This window comes from Rhizopus delemar, genomic scaffold, assembly GCF_000149305.1.
Source record: "Rhizopus delemar RA 99-880 supercont3.7 genomic scaffold, whole genome shotgun sequence".
NCBI classification, from domain to species: Eukaryota; Fungi; Mucoromycota; class Mucoromycetes; order Mucorales; family Rhizopodaceae; genus Rhizopus; species Rhizopus delemar.
Window position 1 is genome coordinate 1,531,802 of NW_027137833.1, and position 15,092 is coordinate 1,546,893.

At 34.8% G+C, this 15,092-nt stretch overlaps 6 protein-coding genes across 6 annotated transcripts; 3 read left to right on the top strand and 3 right to left on the bottom strand.

The window, feature by feature from the left end:
* Window positions 1-292: 292 nt before the first annotated feature.
* On the bottom strand, window positions 293-2,062 carry RO3G_09777 (uncharacterized protein; the record flags this gene model as incomplete). The annotated part of the gene is made up of 5 exons (XM_067664362.1): window positions 293-864; window positions 918-1,041; window positions 1,086-1,583; window positions 1,628-1,789; window positions 1,979-2,062. 5 exons carry the CDS (start codon window positions 2,060-2,062, stop codon window positions 293-295), a joined length of 1,440 nt encoding a protein of 479 aa, XP_067520463.1.
* A 496-nt stretch (window positions 2,063-2,558) lies between these two features.
* On the top strand, window positions 2,559-4,545 carry RO3G_09778 (uncharacterized protein; the record flags this gene model as incomplete). Its single annotated transcript, XM_067664363.1, has 7 exons — window positions 2,559-2,758; window positions 2,818-2,964; window positions 3,012-3,088; window positions 3,145-3,519; window positions 3,764-4,020; window positions 4,086-4,412; window positions 4,459-4,545. 7 exons carry the CDS (start codon window positions 2,559-2,561, stop codon window positions 4,543-4,545), a joined length of 1,470 nt encoding a protein of 489 aa, XP_067520464.1.
* Window positions 4,546-5,558: 1,013 nt separating this feature from the next.
* RO3G_09779 (uncharacterized protein) lies at window positions 5,559-6,742 on the bottom strand (the record flags this gene model as incomplete). The annotated part of the gene is made up of 4 exons (XM_067664364.1): window positions 5,559-6,208; window positions 6,293-6,391; window positions 6,436-6,592; window positions 6,638-6,742. The coding sequence occupies 4 exons, from the start codon at window positions 6,740-6,742 to the stop codon at window positions 5,559-5,561; spliced, it is 1,011 nt and encodes a 336-aa protein (XP_067520465.1).
* Window positions 6,743-8,628: 1,886 nt separating this feature from the next.
* On the top strand, window positions 8,629-9,791 carry RO3G_09780 (uncharacterized protein; the record flags this gene model as incomplete). The annotated part of the gene is made up of 5 exons (XM_067664365.1): window positions 8,629-8,731; window positions 8,797-8,915; window positions 9,010-9,267; window positions 9,324-9,507; window positions 9,565-9,791. 5 exons carry the CDS (start codon window positions 8,629-8,631, stop codon window positions 9,789-9,791), a joined length of 891 nt encoding a protein of 296 aa, XP_067520466.1.
* Window positions 9,792-12,191: 2,400 nt separating this feature from the next.
* On the top strand, window positions 12,192-13,471 carry RO3G_09781 (glycerol-3-phosphate dehydrogenase [NAD+]; the record flags this gene model as incomplete). Its single annotated transcript, XM_067664366.1, has 5 exons — window positions 12,192-12,235; window positions 12,290-12,436; window positions 12,493-13,064; window positions 13,119-13,311; window positions 13,366-13,471. 5 exons carry the CDS (start codon window positions 12,192-12,194, stop codon window positions 13,469-13,471), a joined length of 1,062 nt encoding a protein of 353 aa, XP_067520467.1.
* Window positions 13,472-14,352: 881 nt separating this feature from the next.
* On the bottom strand, window positions 14,353-14,671 carry RO3G_09782 (uncharacterized protein; the record flags this gene model as incomplete). The annotated part of the gene is made up of 2 exons (XM_067664367.1): window positions 14,353-14,415; window positions 14,471-14,671. The coding sequence occupies 2 exons, from the start codon at window positions 14,669-14,671 to the stop codon at window positions 14,353-14,355; spliced, it is 264 nt and encodes an 87-aa protein (XP_067520468.1).
* Window positions 14,672-15,092: the final 421 nt, after the last annotated feature.

Genomic DNA, 15,092 nt, shown 5'->3' on the forward strand with positions numbered 1-15,092 from the left:
TGGTCTACTTGAACAAGCCTCTACTTATTTTCATCATGCTCTTCACACACAATCGATCTAAAGAGTCATCATGTCTGTGCAACACATCATGAATCTGTCAATCGTATCACCCTCTTTTTTTTTTTTTTTTTTGCATACGAATCCACCATGAAAGAGGAAAGTGACATAATCATATTCAGACTCAATATTTCCAAATGTAGAAAATTAAACATACGCATTTTGCCTTTATTGGTTTTTATCCAAGCGTTGTTGATTCAGGATGAGAATCATACATGGTTGTTTTATATAAAATTTATTCTTCTGCAAGTGTGCCTAGTTCATTACTACGGCGAATGGAAGGTGTGGATGAGCACGATGAATGGCTCTTTCTTGAATGATCCAAGCCTGGTTCTTCTTCACTGCTGTCCACTTCTGTTTCCTTGGTCGCCGTCCAACCAATGACACTCATACGACGCAAGGCCTTGGCCCAACCACTACTGCCTCCGGTACCTGACGTACTGGTCGACACAGATCGTTCAGGGTGTGGTGCGACAATCGAAGAATGTCTTCGTTTCTCATCCTCTGCTGCCGCAGGATGGCTGGGTGTGGTCTTGTTGGTTTTCGAGCCCCAGTAGGAAATCGTACGACGACGTTGACGACTGGTAGCGACCGATTCACTTTGGCTGGTGGTTGGTATGGGGGGAGGAGCAAAGGTCGTCGTCTTGGCTCGAATCGGCTTTGGCGTTTTTTCTTCCTTGCTAGGTTGATCGATACTGAGGACATCTTCCAGTTGTTTGTTGTTGATGATTTTCATCAGAATCTTGTTCATGTACAGCTGAAGAGCACGGTTGGTGTCTTGAAGTATCTTGATCTCTTCATTTAGTTCTGTGAGGAAATGGTCAGCATCATCATCATCTCTTTCATTCTTTGATCCTTACTCTGTATTGTGGTCTCTTGATCTTTTTGATTCCAATCCGAAGCCATGTTTAATTCAGCTGCTAGATTTAATCCATTGGATGTTGTACTACTACTGCTTGATTCTTTCATGTCAGGATCTTCCACCTGGTCATCATTAGTCAAGAGAGAAACCATCGAGTTTCATTTACCTGCATGATTGGATTCATCATGAATTCACCGTTCATTGTCTTTTCATGCAACAAGATCTGATAGCTTTCATTATCTTCCATCAAGGATCGATTGAGTTGCTTGACATTCGCAATCTCATGCTCCAGATGTTCAATCTTGAGTGACTGATTCTGTACTTGGTTTTGATGTTCTTGCAAGATACCCTTTTGTTTGTCCAACTCGAGCTTGAGATCCGAGATCAACTTGTCTTGAGCCTTGATCGTTCTCTGAGCAATCTTGGCCTCCCTTGCATAAGAAGGTGAGGCAAGCTTGGGTGCATTCAGAGTCGGTGCGATTTCAGCCGTCGTCTCTTTTGTTTCCTCGATATCGCCCAGACCAAAGGGACTCAAGGTGGTCACACTTCTTCTTCGAGGTGTACGGGGTGTACGAGGTTCGGCGACACTAAAGGATCTGATTTGGTTGTATAAGTCTGCTTCTCTTTGCTGCCAATTCACTTTGTCCTGTTCAAACTCTTGTTGCTAAATAAACAGTAAGTATACAATCAACCAGAACACACCGATACCTCTAAAGCTAGTTTCTTTTCAGCATCCCTTTTAGCTTTTGATAGTTGATGAATTTCTTTTCTTAATTTCGCTATTTCTTGATCTTGACTGTATATTTGAGTCTCAAGTCTTGTCTGTATATTACTGTAATTGGAATTATCCATTTGCATCGCATTAATTTTCTGTGTACGAAAATAATTAATTGTTGTCAATAAAACTTTATTTCTCCTACTTGTCTTAAATAATGATTATCGTTGCTTAATGCGTTTTGTTGTCTTGTTTGATTATCAATATCCATTCGAAGCTATGATACTATGTTTAACCAAAACAGTCTTTCGGGAATTTTTTTTTTTTAAAAAAATAAACTATACTTCATTATTCAGTTCTTGATTGTGTTTAACTTCCTCTTGTAAGGTTTGAATCATGAATTTCAACTGTTCTTCATTTGCACTCATCTTTATTAAAAAAAAAAAAAAAAGAAACTAAAAAAAAGTTTTATAAAATAAGGAAGGAAGAAGCGAGGAAGAGAGAGAGAGAGAGAGAAAATAGGCTTATTTTTTAATAATAATATTTAGAAAAAAAAATATTTTTGAACTGTCATTGTGCTACTCTGCAAACACGTTGTCTCATGCCAAGTTAAAAAATAAACACAAGAAACGAGTATGATAAAATGTTGTTTACACTTGATTTTATCAAGTGTTAAAGTAACATCTATTTTATCAGTGCACAGAAAAGGAGAAGGGAAAGAATGTGAACGGAAAGAATACTGGAATATATGAGTTTTATTACAAGATGATGGACCTGAATACCTTCCTTTTTAAGCATGTGTGTGCTTTTCAGTGGCAATTTATATACTCCGCCATGGTCACTTCAGATGCTGTGACTAAGGTGAGAAAAAAAGATCAGATACCCCACATCTTTTTTTTTCTTTTTCCTTTTGTTTTTTTAAACATGGCCCATTATTCAGACTTATTAGCCACCAATTACAAAGCACTGGTTAGTCAATACCTTGCAGAAGATGTACCTTCATTTGATTATGGAGGATATGTTGTAGGAGAAGAAGAACAAGAAGCTGTTTTATATATGAAGGCAGAAGGTGTGCTTGCTGGTGTTCCCTTTTTTGATGAAGTATTCAAGCAACTTGACTGCAGGTAATTTGTAAAAAGAAAAAAAAAAAAAAGAAAAAAAAAAAAAGGCTAATTCAATACAGAGTGGAATGGTGCCATAAAGAAGGTGAATATATTAAGCCTGAAGGTAAAGAAGTGATGGCTAGAGTGTATGGTAGTGCTCGTAAGATTTTGTTGGGTGAACGTACGGCTTTAAATATCATTTGTCGTTGTAGTGGTATTGCTTTTAGGTAAATAGTTTACCCTGTCTATATATGAAATTAACATGGCTATGCAGAGCACGTCAAGTGTACGAATTAAAAAAAGCCAAAGGATTCAAAGGGATCATTGCGGCCACTCGAAAGACAACACCAGGTAAGAACCAGGAGAGATGGACGGGGTGACATACAGAAACTGACAGTGACAGACAGGTTTCAGATTGGTTGAAAAGTATGGTGTACTCGTAGGCGGTCTAGACACACACCGTATGGACCTTTCAGCCATGGTGATGTTAAAAGATAACCACATCTGGAGTTCAGGCTCGATTACCAAGGCAGTTGAAAATGCTCGTAGTGTATGTGGATTTGCATTAAAGATTGAAGTTGAATGTCAAAGTGAAGAGGAAGCAGATGAAGCAATTGAGGCAGGTGCGGATATTATTATGTTGGATAATTTCACTGGAGAAGGATTGAAGGTGGCTGCGAAGAATATCAAGGAACGTTGGGCTGCTAAAGGAAAGAATCACTTTTTGATTGAGAGTAGTGGAGGCATTACTTATGAAACTTGTGCTACTTATTTCTGTGAAGGTAATGAGATGAATGATGAGAAAGAGTTACTAATGTGTGTGATAGATATCGATATCCTCAGCATGAGCACAATCACTCAAGGTGTTCCTCATATTGACTTTTCACTTAAAATCAATAAAAAGAAATAATTAAAACTCCCTTTTTTTTCCCTTTTTTTTTTTTTTTTTTTTTTTTTTTTTTTTTTTTTTTTTTTTTTTTTTTCACACAATGTTGATTAATAAATTGTATTATGAACAACTAAAAGATATTCCGTGGAGATTGCTACACAAAGAATATTGTATTAAATATGTGTTTGACAGAAATTATTATTTGATGCTCATCACAAATTTAAAACTTGTTTGGTTTGAATTGGGTGATATTGAAAAGATAAAGACGGGTGCAATAAAAGGACCTAATATTGAAATTGAAGAAGAAGAGGAACTGATAAAGTTGCTCATTCGATTGAGAGAGGTGTTGATGGACACGTTGGACAAGTGTGATGTGGTGAATAACAATCAAGTGGTACGCAGACATGTATTTTATGATTCTTATTAATCAAGGACTAGTTGGAAATTCATTGTGAAAAGGATAAAGAGGAAAAGAAACTGAATGTGCTTCACTGGATATTTGAATGTGAGTTAGTGGATCAGGTATCAACCGATGACAGTTTCATAAGTGGACCTGATATTCTTTTTGATGAATTCATGAAACCAAGTTTATGCTTCACGAATCATTATTGTACTCAACAGGGCACAAGTACAGATAGGATAAAGAACGATCTACTCTCCTTGGACACATTAAGTTTATTATCAAATCAAAGACAAAAAGATAACATACCACATCACGAAAAGAACTTGATCGTACAACAACCAAAACAGGACCTTGTATTAAAACAAGAAGCAACAGATGAAAAGGTAAATGAGGTTACTGTCGATGAGAGAATATAACCATTTTTTATAGAATAAAGAAGAGAAAGAAGCAGAACGTAGACGTGAATTAGAGGAATATTTACAAAAGAAATCAAAAAGAAAAAGGAGAATTTTATGATATCATTTGTACCCATCTATTGAATAAAATCATGCTATTTTTTTAATTTTTTTTTCTTTTTCTTTTTCTTGATTTCTTTTATCAATTATGTCACGTCAAATTGCCTTTGCTATCGATCCATGTTCAGATGAAGCCAAAAGGACGATTGAATGGTCTAAACAAAATTTTTTAAGGTCAGAAGATGAGATTCATGCTATTATGGTACTTGTGATGGATAGTGAATTCCTTGATGACCAAGGCAAGATACATTCTTAACATTATAGACCATCACTCACTTTTGAAAACAGAAGATCCAATAGAACTACCACCAACAGATTCATTCAAGGAAATAGAAAAAGAAATGACAGCAGAAAAAGTGAATGCGATGAATGAGATTGTAAAGGACATGGAACGATCAGGATATCAAGTCATAACACACGTATTTAAAACTGATTCATCTCATGCTTGTACTGTCCTGATCGATTATTTGAACAGCAAATCGATGGATTGTTTAATTATGGGAAGTAGAAATCTATCGGGTTGGAAGAGGTAAGAAGGTCAGGGTGAGTTGCGTTTGTTAACTCTATAAAATAGGTTCTTTATGGGTAGTTTTAGTGACTATGTACAGTGCCATGTGAATTGTCCAGTGTTGATTATCAAATAAATTATTTTATTTGTTTTTTAAAAAAGAACTTTAAAAACAATCTTGTAAACAGGTTGGGTCTCTTTCTTTCTTTGACTGGTACTGGATCATCATAAAGTGAAATTCCAATCATACTTGTTGTGAATAACTCTCTTTTTAAGTAATCTAGTCTGATCATTCTTGGTAATTCAATCTCTTCTAGTGTCTTTTCATCATCATATTGTCCTTCATCTAACCATTTTGTAATTGGAATCATATAAAATATTTGTTTATTATCAAGTTTATATATAAAAAAGAGAGAAAGAAAGGAAAAGGAGGTTAAATAAATAAATGAAACAGATTTGTTGTCAATTAAAAATATAAAATCATCGGTTGACCACAATACGCTTTTCTACCAATTTTCATCAAATAAACTATAAAACATTGTGGCCTCAGGTAAATCACATCCTTTAGCTGAACTTGTTAAATAAACCACGGTTTCTTCTCTTTGTCTACGTAATTCTAATTGAGGTGGTATGGTTGGTATACTAAAATAATTAGGTGGTTCTTCTCTTGGTGTTGATGTCAGTGGTTGTTCTTCTTGATCACCCTCATTCGTCACTAACTCTGGTGGTTCCTCTAGGTTATGATCAAAGAACATTGGTAGATCTTTATTGTGACGATAATGACCGATCGATGTCAACCCATTCACACAGAGCATCTGCTCATGCTTCAGATTGCCAATCATAACAGGTACAGAAAATTCAATCTCATGCGTTGTCTTGAACAAGCCCTTAGTTTCACAAGTCACATTAAACAGCAAATCATAATGCACACGTGTATGTGTTGTGGTGAATGAAGGTGAGACGAGTCGAGTGGGTATTGTGAATGCAATATCAGTCGCATAATGTGAACCAGATTCATCCACTGGACATCTTCCACCTGCAATAATTCGCATATAGTCACTTACTGCTGTTCCACTGACAAGGATCATCTTGCCTTCGTGCATCTTTCGAAATCTATAAGTGACATCTGTCATTTTAGCATCTGTTTGTAATAAGACTATCTTTAGATGCATAAAGAAAGGGTCATCTATTGTAACTAATCAATTTCACTTTTTCACTATAAATTACCATCTCATCTTACCTGGACAATAACATTGCTTTAATAATCTAGCTTCTACTTTGGCTACTGGCTTTAATTTATCTTTTGTATAAACAGTGGTCTTGTATACAGTCTCACGATCTATTCTTTATAAGTAAACATGCCATACTTTGATAAACTATTACCTTTTGCACAGACTAAGAGTGGTCTATAAGGTGTATAATATTCACTACTCTTTATTCCTGATTCAAGTCCTGCTCCTATCAATTGTGCTGTCCAAATGTATCTTATATGAAATCCTTTTGGTTCTTCTATTGATGGAGGATAATTCACATTAGGGAACTATCAACATGAATCAATAACTAGAGTTTATCATCCATCGTTTACCTTTAATGCAAAAGGGAATTCATAATTTCCTGGTTCTATTTCATCCCAGCCAGCATGTCCATAGGCTACAACTCTGTTAATATCCGCCTCATCCTCATCTCTCATTATCCTTTACCCGGCGCTTCATTTCCCCACAATCTGTATTCAGTGCGGAAAAAAGTAGTGATCACTTTGTGTACTCGATCGCTGGATTTCCCATCACCTGTCAACTCGTTTACTTTCACTGTCGCCACTTCCTCTGCACGAAACTAACAAAGCCATAAGACAATCTTCTTGATCAAATAGCACCGATTTACCTTTATCACAAGCTTAGTCGCATATAACCTTTCTATTGCCTTTAATATCACTTGTCCACGTACAATTCGATTAGGCCTTACAATAACATGAGCTCCACCTTCAAACTCAATATGCAACGAATTCTTCATTTCTTCTATTAGCTGTGAATTACGTTTATCCTCTGGTAATAAATGACCATAGACATCGACCGAAGCACGATTTCGACGAGTGACGTTTGTGTGTTGTGGTGGTTCAGGAATAGGTAAGGTGGTAGGCGGTATGCTGGTCGAGTGGCGTCGACGAGTGGTGGCTGCACGGGCAATGTTGCTAATAGTTTGTGTGATATTATTACTTTCTCCACTTGGCATACTTTATGTTCTTAAACGAAAAAGAAGGTAAATTTCTGCTTTTTTTTTTATGCACGTCATATCGTGTTCGGGAAACAAAAATGTAACTGTAGTCGCTGATCTTTGGTGTCCCGCTAGCTCAGCATAGTCACCCCAATGTTTCTTCACCCCTCATCACTTGTTTATTTAATCATTTCAACTGGTAATTAAATTTTGCTTTCTTTCTTTTTCATTTTCTGAATTTATTATATGCTGTGAAATAAATAATGTAATCAGCAGCAAAGATCCAGAAATGGATAAAAGTCGACAGTGTTTCACTGCTGTTTTTTTTTTTTTTTTTTTTTTTTTTTTTTTTTTTTTTTTTTTTTTAAAAAGGGGTTTTCCTTTTGAAAAATTATACGGCCTTTTTCCCTTTTTAAAAAGCCCAACCAAATTTGCGCGAATAACCTATTTCGAAAAATTTCTTTAAACAGGATCCAGGTTTATTTCTCTAAAACTTCCTGGAATTAAAAAAAAAAAAAAAAACTTTTTTTTTTTTCTTTTTGAACCAAAAAAAAAAATCTAAACCAGCTGTCGTCAAAAGCTAGCATTTAAAGCAATATTCATGAGATTTTTCTAGTGGCAAAAAAGTAATTATAGACTTTTTGAATGTTAGAGAACTTTATATCACTATCCTATAAAGAGTACATATATGAAACAGCCAACTAACCTTCTGGGCAATACCTATTGAGATTATAAAGTAAAAGGTACCAAGACATTAACAGTCAATAGTTGATAGCAAAAAAAAAAAAAGCTTAGAGTAATGGGAATTATTTCTTGCTTACCTGCAAGCTGACCATATAATGTAGCAAACTGAATCAAGCTAACTGACAAAAAAACATTATAGTGATATATCACTGAACCATGCTATGGTAATGCTTTTTTTTTTTTAGTAAATAAATATTAGTTACAAAGCTCCTCGATCAAGTTTGTTCTTATCTTTTTGGCTACAAGCGTGATATTATGGTTTCATTAAAGTAATGACTTTTGTAAATGCCTTCATCAGTCATATCACCTCATTTGACCGTTGAAATCAAAATAGCATAGAAAAATCGACTTTCTATTTCATGCAAAATTTCTTGGTTTGATTGGCTTAGCTTAAAGAAATCCGGACATTAAACATTTGCTACATATGCATCAAGACCCTCTATTGTCCATGTGTATATATCAGGTACACCCTTTTGTATGATATGAAGAGAGCTACAATCCTTTATTTTATGAAACCTTATGAACGGAAAACAGTTCCTATTGCTCAAACTAATTCTCGTTTGCAAACTCCGTTATGATTAAAAAAATACTTTTTTTTTCTTCACTTCTTTTCATTAGCAAATGTTACCAAAGTTACCTTCTGTTAGAGAACTTATTAAGCTCTATGGCTTATCTGCTAAATCGCAACTTAGTCAAAATTTCATTCTCGACAAGAACATCACTGGTAACAAAAAAAAAAAAAAAAAGAGAATAGGGGAGATCTATAGATCTTGACTAGTTTTCAAATAGATAAAATAGTAAGAACAGCTCAGATCTCAAAAAATACACCCTTGGTTGTTGAAGTTGGACCTGGGCCTGGATTACTTTCAAGATCTATTTTAGATTCAGGGGCAACTAACATTGTTGCTGTAGAGAAAGACGATCGATTTCTACCAACTCTTTACGTATGTCTTATTCTGTGTATTAAAATGAGTGGTAACCTTATACAAAATTTGCTTATAGCAACTATCAGAAGCATCAGAAAATAGATTTCGAGTTGTCCATGGAAATGCATTGAAAGTAGATTATGATAATATATTATCACAAATAGAAAAATCATCGTTGAATGACTACCCTATCCATATCATTGGTAATTTGCCATTCAATATTGCATCCCCTTTACTGTTACGGTGGTTACATCAAACAGCAAGTCGGGAAGGTTTATTTGGTACCAGCAAAGGTGTTTGGTTAACATTGATGTTTCAAAAGGAAGTTGGCGATGTAAGTTAAGGAGTGAAGCGAATGAAAAGATTCACATCTATTGACACTTGAAATAGAGAATTATTGCAAATACATCTACATCAAAGCGTGGCAGACTTTCAGTTATGACACAAAGCCTATATAACGTAAGAGAAGTTTATAAAGTGCCTTCGACTATATTTGTACCGCGACCAAAGGTAGACGCCACAGTGATTCAGTTTTCACCAAAACCATTCTTTGCAACTGATGTTGAGATGAAAGGTAAAAAAAGAAAAGAAGATACATTTATAAAGCAAAATGTCTAATATAATAATGAAGGTAGCTATACTACACTCGAAGATTTATTGAGAATCTATTTCACAAAAAGAAGAAAAACCATGGGACATATAACAAAACACCTCGGAAAAGAGATACCAGATATCAACTCAATGCTTGATCAATTAGAAGCAATCTTTGACTTTCAAGCAAGGCCAGAAGACATATCAACAGAACAATTCTGCAGTGTTGCCAAATTATTGTACAACAAAAACATTAAATTGTCCTAATAGTTCACATGGCCGAATTGCAACAAAGAACTTTTTTTTTGTATATTGGACGTCTTGTACAACCATTTCTTCATTATCCCTAGTGCTATTTAATCAGCCTCTCATTATCATAAGATGGTCTCATCGAAAAGTATTTTTGGAAGCTTGAGTTATTTTTGTTATTGGCTGTTTCCAGTTTGATCCATGAGCGCCTTTCTTTAAAGAAGGAAAAGCACAAAGTCAAGGCTTCTTTGCTTGTGGCTATCACAAAACGAGACACTTGCAGAGTTTTTTGTTTTTGTTTTAATAAGCTATATTTTCCAAGTATAGCTACTTGATAGCTTAGAAATTTATTTACTTTCATCTTTACCCTTTGTCTAGCGTAAAAATTATTAAAATTTATATTGCATAAACTGGTATCTCTTTGTGTTCTTCACGAACCACGGTGGTAAATGTATTCTTATTTTGATCTGAATACAGCTCTTTCTCGCATCGTACTTTTCAATGCAGTGATCTGGCTTTTATGAACCTAGGATTCAAACCAAACCATTAGCATTCACAACTCTTTGTCATAACTATTTTGTTCACAAATAGGATAGTAAAGAACTTGAATCAATAGGTTCTAAAATTATACATAATTTTAAAAATGATGTATGTTCAGAGTTTATATACTTTTCACTTTGTAGATATTAATACATGTCCTATGTACTATGCATATAGCTAAATGCTATTATGCAGATTTTAAAAATTTACGATAATCGCTTGCTTCTCATTCATCAATCAATTTTAGCAAGATGTACATACAAGTCTATATTTCCATATACTCATACTATTGGGCTGTAATAACGCTCGATTGCTATACGATGGTTATTTTTGGAGTGCGGCAATAACTTAGATTGAATTGCAAAGTTTTATTTCATTATCAATCAAGATTCAGGAGTCTTAGGTAAACGGACCTGCATTTGCGTGGAAGTACTAGTCTGGATATTAGACATCATGATTAGGGTTTTATAGCTACTAACACAGTCAACAAAGCAGAAAATGAATTGGAGTGACTCAGCCTTAGTGAAGCCATTGCATCGAAAGATGCTTTATTTTTCATAGTAAGGCACTTTATTACTTTGCAATAGGCTTCAAACTTAGCAATCAAGTTTGAAAGTTTTTTTTTTACAGAAGATTAGCAAATTTAACTTTTATTGTAAATCAAAAGATATTTATTTCTATAGCTTACGGTCATAGCTGATTCCTGACATAACATTACTAGTACGCAAATCTGCTGAGGCAACAATTTCTTATGGGTCCTATGTAAATACAGATATTCAAACTAAAAGTTTCAAGGATTATTGTACGTAATGTTATAATCAACCGTGAAATATAAAAATTTTATAATGAAATTTCAAAAAACTACACTCTTTTGCTACGAGTCAGCTTCAACTCGTCGACAGAGGTGCTTAGTAAACCCAAGTTGAAGGTAAGACTATGAAGTATATTGCTAAATCCAACATATGAATTAGGCAGGTTATCCTTCAGACTGCCTGCGCCATTAGTAACCTTCACTGCAAATAGCTTATATGTTTTAAGCAAGATTGATAACCTTTATGAACTACTTGAAAAGAGAATTTGTATAGAAAAAGCACTGGTAATATCTATAGATAAGTGCTATTTGTTTAAAATGCCTCCTGTAAATATTTTGCTTTCAATTGGTGTAAAAGACGGTTTACTGTGCTTTTAATTCAAAAGAACAGAAAAACTCGTCTAAATAGAGATAAAAACTTTGTTACCAGATACTAGACTGAGGAAAACCATATCTGATGCAGAACATTTAAACATTCGGCACAAAATGCTCTTATTGAGGTATATTGTACTTGTTAAATCACTATATACTAAGTTATAAACATCTCACAATATTATCCTCTTGCCGTTTATTAATTGAAATAATGTAAACTTTGTCCAACTGTTAGCAGTCAGGATGTAGTAATAATCAGATTATATGATTTAAAAGGCGTTATTAATAGATTAAGCAAAAAAAATATTAATATATTTATTAATATTCAATCAAACCTCACGTCATACATAAGATTTGATTACAACATTCCATTGTGAAATTCCTTCCTTACAAAGTGTAAATCCTGCTAATAATCATATACTTTACAATCACCGAGTTTGATCTTTGAATCCTTACACTGTCACTACGTCATATCTTTTATGGTAATTTAAGTGTACGACAATGCTTTTTTTTTTTTGCCTTTCCCCAATAAGTTGTGGTAAAGGGTCCAAAAGCCTTGCTATAGGTATTTTAATATTCGGACTTTATATATAATTAGACACTGATCGTATCATTACTGCTTATCTGCATATATATTCACAGTTTTTTTCTTTCTTTCTCTCTTTTTTTGTTTACTTTCGATAATATACATAACAATGACTGACAAAAAGAGAGTAACGATTATTGGATCCGGCAACTGGTAAATATTACAAAATTTATTTCTCCTTGTTTTTTAAGTAACATGTGTTGAAAGGGGTTCTGCTATTGCTCGCATTTGCGCACAAAATACGATCAGACACAGTGACACATTTGAACGCGACATTCGTATGTGGGTCTTTGAAGAGCAAATCGAAGGCAAGAATTTGACAGAAATTATTAATGAAAAACACGAAAATGTCAAGTAAGTATAAAAGCTAGAGTGTTATGTATTTAAATATATAAATGCATTTTCTATAGATACCTTCCTGGTATCAATCTCGGTGAAAATGTAATCGCTATTCCCGATGCGAAAGAGGCAGCAAAAGATGCTAATATTCTTGTCTTTGTTTTACCACATCAATTTGTATATAAAGTATGTGGGAATCTTGTTGATGTCATTTCCAAAGATTGTGTAGCCATTTCTTTAATTAAAGGCTTGGACTACAGAGACAATAATTTATTCCTCTTCTCTGAAGAAATCGAAAGAATCTTGAATGTTCCTTGTGCTGCATTAAGTGGAGCTAATATCGCAAGTGAGGTGGCTGAGGAACAGTTTGGTGAAACTACCATTGCCTGTCAAGATCCTAAATATGGCGAGCTGTTCCTTAAGCTATTCCACACAGAATACTTTGATTGTAACGTCATTGCTGATCAAAGAGGTCTTCAAATTTGTGGCGCTCTAAAGAACGTAGTTGCTCTCGGAGCTGGTATGTGTGATGGTCTTGACTATGGCAACAATACAAAAGCAGCAGTCATTCGTCGTGGTCTCATTGAGATGAGAAAGTTTGGTAAAACTTTTTTTGGTGGTGTTCGTACAGAAACCTTTTTTGGTATGTCAAGAAAAGTAAGTTGAGTAAGAAGTTTGTTAATATTTTCGTGCATAGAATCGTGTGGTGTTGCTGATCTTATCACTACTTGTTCTGGTGGCCGAAATAGAAAAGTATCTGCCGCTTTTATCAAATCCGATAAACCCATTGAGGAGGTAGAAAAGGAAATGTTAAATGGCCAAAAGCTACAAGGCACAACCACAGCTCAGGAAGTTTATGCTTTCTTATCTGCTAGAAACATGACAGGAGAGTAAGTTTGACACTGTGTGCGTTGTATCATATCAATAACTTTTTTTTTCTTTAGGTTCCCTCTGATGACAGCCATTTATAAAGTTGTGTATGAAAGGGCACCAGCTGAAACCATTGCCCGTGATCTTCGTACGCATAAAGCTATAGTCGAAAAGGAATAAAAAGCGAAGTGGTATTCATTAGACCGCTTATTTGTACATTATTAAGTCCGTCTTTTTTTTTTAAAAGTGATTACATGCTTATCTTAGACTATTGAGTACCGACTATCTCATACTAGTGTGTTGATAGAGTACGAAGAATAGAGAAAAAAATATCATCGGAACGGAAAACCACTAGATTATTCAATTCTATGTTACGTAACTAGTGATTACAACTTCATTCAGATATTTATCTGAGTGACTAGTGTTAAATGTGCGTGCTTTAATTTTTGTATTTTGTTTTTATATTCATGCACCTTGAAATGTCAAGATACTTTTTAATAAGATTTTTTCTCATCTGTCCTAAAGTCATGAGTGCAAAATTGTCAGCAAGTTTCACAATAAACAATGTGCGCTCCACTTTCAACACTCATCGTTTTTAGCTTAGCGTCTTTTTTTCTCAGGAACTTCTTGATTTTCATTCCACATCTCTCAGAAACTATATACAGTAGAAAATGTAACACATTCACTTAACGTGGCATCCTTTATAAGAACTATCTCAATTATCAAAGAGATAAAATCGATAGTTTGCTTGTCAGTGTATAGATCAGTAAGATATTGGCTTTTTAGAATTATTATTTTTTGTAGTATTACTTGTAAAGCACTTAGCAAAACCTTGTATTTTGATTTTTCCACCCTTTAGTTGTATTTTGCTCATTATCTGCTTTATCATTAACAATTCGACACATAATTGACATCAACCTGGTATAAATCTCGGCTACTTGCTCCTCATAATTATTGAAATCTTCAATAGAGAGTTTCTTTACATGAACATCTATTGTCATTATTGCTTTTAAGCTGTAACAAGATATGTTACAAAAAAGGTCATTCCCAGTTATTAGGTACTACTTGAGCCACACGTCAACTTTCGTGAACATAGGACTATTTCCAGCATAATTGGAACAGTACTAGCAAAATTGATGCAAGGGGATGTTGAATAGGAAGAAGCATCTCGTTTTTTACATGGTCACCACCAGGAACCTTGTTAGGAGGGAGTAATTGAATAGCTGCAAGGATATCTGTCAATGTGATTGGGCAAGCCAATTCAACTAATAAGCTGATTGAACTAACATTGTACCTTTGCATTTCCTGTATAATTTCTCTAGGGTATACGCTTTCAAGATGTCTCACCATTGTGTCGGCTGAATGCTTGGGACATTCCATTGTTAAAATGTTGGACTTATTGTCCTTCGTTTCTGTATATGACTGATTTTGGCAATCGCCTTTGCATGCTGACTGGATGCCAACTGTTGACAGAAATGTTTCCAGTTTTCTCTATGCCTTTTTCCGAGAAGTCGCCGTAGTACTGCGCGAAGCCCTTGATATTTGAGCTAGTTTTTCAGTCTATTGAGTCCTCGGGCTTTTCGCCACTTACGACAACATCTTTCTCGGTACTCGTAGACTTTTTGCATACCCTCTGTCCAGTAACCTTTCAATGGTTCCACTGGTTGTAATTGACGTCCATAGCTTGTGTCCAAGGAATGACCACCAAGATACCACAATCCACAGGCTATCTAAAGCCTGTATTGCTCAAAAAGAGATAGAAATACACAAAATGACTTCAGCATAGGACACACTCTATTTT